The following is a 3745-nucleotide window of genomic DNA, read 5'->3' on the forward strand; positions in this document are numbered from 1 at the left end:
ATGGCGGTTCAAAAATCAGAAAATCTGTACACTTGGGCCTACTTAACAAGGATCTGCTCTACAAAAAAGATTTAGACAGGCCCGTCTTCAATGTTGCTCCTCTTTTTTATGGGCCAAATTAAATCATTTCTAGTATTGGCCCAAAACGTTATTCCACTGCAAGGACCAATATTGAGGTTAAGCAACCTATGCTCCAAGAGCTGTCTGATATATAAGGGGGTCTATACATTAATAGGAAGCTAGTTGTACAAGAAAATCAAGAAGTTGATCAGATATAAATTATTCATTCAGGTGTTTGTTTGATGTTGTGAAAAGAAAAACTAGGTGTGTTTGGATGGTCCAGTTAAAGACTAGACTAATTGTAATTTAATCTGTGAAGTAATGCATGATTCCCAACTTGATGAACGATTCTATTATATTACTGACAATCATTAAACTAAAGACTAAACTTCCTCACACTCTATTTTAAAAAAATATATTTTTCTCATTATTTAAAACTTGGGAGTTATTCTGTAACATACTGATATTGTTATTAACAATCTCCTTTATACTACCGAAAACTGTCAACAAAAGAACAAAATGCACTCACACATTTCCTTTGTTTCGCGCCCCTTTATCTTTCATCCATTTTCATTCTTTTTCCTTGTAGCAAAAGCTAACAATTTGAAATTTTAATAGAGCAAATGTAGCTATCATTCCACGTAGTTACAAAATGAAGGAGCAGAGGAAAGAAGCTTCACCCGTGTGTGCTCAATGTAGTTACATTAATTAGTCACCCAAGAATCTAAATTTCTCGTGATACATATATATATATATTGTGTTTTTCCCTAACTGTCAGCTAATGCCAGCCTCTGTTTATGAGTGTCAGTTGGCAACTTGACATCAGTGGCCAATCCAACTGCTTGAAGAAACCTTACTACATACCAAGTCATGTCAAGTTGCCACCATTCTAAGCCATGTCTAGCTGAATACTCAAAAGCATGGTGGTTGTTGTGCCAACCCTCTCCAAATGCAAGCAACGCCACCCACCTGCAATTGCATACGATCAATCCATAAAAGAGAAAATATTGAACACTTCGTTTAGTTGTCTATTTAATATTATTATTTCCATTTAAGCTAATGGCATGACTTATAAGGACCACTTGATATAAAAGTTATAGTAGCAGCACTTTTAAGATAAGTTGAGCCGTTAGCACCTCTCATTCATGTACTCTAAAGTTGTTTAAATTTAGCTAGTTTGTCAAACGTGATTTTGTTTTTATTTAAACAGCTTCACATAAAATGGAACTGAGGGAACAATAGAAATAATGTGAAAACAATGCCTACCAATTGTTCCTTGATAAGTCACCAGTATTCCACGCCTGCTTTCCCCATACATGGCATGCTGAATTTACTAGCCAAGTTATGTGGTACACCCACACAATTCTCACCCCCTGCACAAGCAGCAAATTTAGCAAATGAATTTTCAGAATCTCATTTGCACCAAATGCATAATACAACTGCTTCAAATTCAGTCAGGCCAAGCTAATCTCTAGAACTCAGAATTTTATAAGGTTGCTTTTGGAAAGTTATTCAGATCAAATCTTGAAAGGTACTTGAAATTTTGACGGTAAACAGTTCTTCTGATCCTACAAGGAAAGCACTACCGTCGAAATCATTTAATTACTGCTACTATTACTTGACAGTGTCACAGTGAGACCCAAAAGACATGTTGTATGGCACACCAACAAATTACCACTTGAATTTGTCCAGTAGTTTGTAAATGTACATAACAAAAGACCCTACCAAGAGAGAAAACAGAAACTTTCTTCCACAAAAATGGCTCACAACTTGAGTTAGGCCGGGGGGTAAAATCCAAAAGCATTGGGAGATTTTACACATAAAGAAAATAAAGTAGTCTAATGATAGATGCAATGATAGTTTTCATCAACAAAATTGGAAAACAGCTTGCCATTGGGAGATTTGACACATGAAGAAGATATAGTAGACAATATTGGGTCACAACTCTAAGTTAGTAGGGCAGACATATACAAACACATTGGGAGATTTGAACAGATAATAAAACTTGCTTAACACTTCTTTTAAATACCAAAACAAAAACAAGCTCTATTCAAACTCCTAAATAGAATTTAAAAAAAAAAACGCAGAGCTCAAAGCCACACCAATTTAAATTTTCTTTTCTCATATTTCAATCTTTTTACCAATCAATTTTTCATTTTCCCCAGCTCATTTGAATAAGTTTTCTGGATTTCTTTAAAAGGGCAAAATGAAAGGTTTCATGAATGAAGTTGTGCAAAGGAACAAAAGCTCCACTTACCATTCCCCAAACAATGTAAGGAAATCCTCCCATTGCATATAACAGAGCTGCAAGTGCTACAGGATGAACTATATATGTATCACGAACAAATTGATAGAAGCGTTGCTTCTCTAAATCTCCCACATTGTTGGGCTTCCCAGTCTACACATAAACAACACACACAAAAAAAGAACATCAGTACTTTAAGTATTTTCTCCCTTTTACAAGTATGCAAATAGATGAAGCCTGAAGGATCTTTACACAAATAGCCGGCTGGATTCACTGTTTACTTTTCCTAGCCGGTATGCATAGATTATACACTAATTATACATAGTCATACACTGATTATACGGCAATTGTTCAGGTTAATTCGGGTGAAGAAATTACCCTCTCCGTAATGGTGTTGGTATCGAACATCCAACTCATGTGACTGACCCAAAATCCTTCAATAGGACTGTGAGGGTCTTTCTCTGAATCACAAAACTGATGGTGGTACCTATGAGTACTCACCCAATCAATTGGGTTCCCCTACAATCACATTACACAACACAGTGTAAATTTAAACAACAGAAGCAATACATTAGACAACTAAAAAAGAAACAGTACTCCAAACAAATTTATTGAATTACCTGAACTGCTTGAACACCACAATAGGCAAAAAAGTACTCAAGCCATTTGGGAAGTTTGAAACTTCTATGAGATAGATTTCTATGAAAAGAAAGCGTAATACCGAGAAGTCCAGTGACTACATATAAGCCAAATGCAATTCCAACAGCAGCCCAATTGAAAGTAAAAGGTGCAAATAGACAGAGCAAATGCATAGACACCACCACGGCAGCTGAGCCCATATCCAATGAATTCCATTTCCTACCCCATAACACATTCCTCGGCCGCGTCACCACAACATCAGAAAGCAGAATTCTCTTAAAGTTTGATGATTCTCTTCCATTTTCTGATACCGGCATTGCAGCTGCACTCACAACTGGGATTAGTCTTCTGGTGCATCTTACTTTTCCTTCCAGTCCACAACAATCGCGCTTATTAACCGCGCCAATTCGTAATGTAAAGGAATTTAAACTAAGTTTTTGTTGAGCAGGTAAGGTGCTTCTTATTGCTGGCCTATGAACAGCTTGGGGAAGGGGAGAAAATGGGTAAGGTTTAGGCTTGGATGGGGGTGGCGATAACAGGGCCATTGTTTGGTTTGGCAACTGTTTGGTTTGGGATTGCTTAGTTTATATATAGAAAGTTTGAGCTTATGGTGGAGAGTGGAGATTGTACAAGTCAACAAGTTGGCAAAGAAGGACACTAACTGATAAGGCCAGCGGGGAGTGATAGGCCGCTGATTTAGCAGTAGATTTTTTGGGGCCGGGGATTCATGCCTACGTGGCTACATTTGATTACTAAGATTTTTAGGTTGTTCCTTATTTTTTTATTTTTTTTTTTGTGTCA

General features: G+C 36.9%; 1 protein-coding gene across 1 annotated transcript; it reads right to left on the minus strand.

Annotated features, from left to right (window-relative positions):
- Window positions 1-677: 677 nt before the first annotated feature.
- LOC107861959 (palmitoyl-monogalactosyldiacylglycerol delta-7 desaturase, chloroplastic) lies at window positions 678-3745 on the minus strand. Its single transcript, XM_016707378.2, has 5 exons — window positions 2926-3745; window positions 2684-2824; window positions 2318-2458; window positions 1327-1433; window positions 678-1029 (listed from the first exon to the last, which is right to left on the minus strand). Exons 1-5 carry the CDS (start codon window positions 3487-3489, stop codon window positions 828-830), a joined length of 1155 nt encoding a protein of 384 aa, XP_016562864.2. The 5' UTR covers window positions 3490-3745; the 3' UTR covers window positions 678-827.

Source organism: Capsicum annuum, chromosome 3, assembly GCF_002878395.1.
Source record: "Capsicum annuum cultivar UCD-10X-F1 chromosome 3, UCD10Xv1.1, whole genome shotgun sequence".
NCBI lineage: Eukaryota > Viridiplantae > Streptophyta > Magnoliopsida > Solanales > Solanaceae > Capsicum > Capsicum annuum.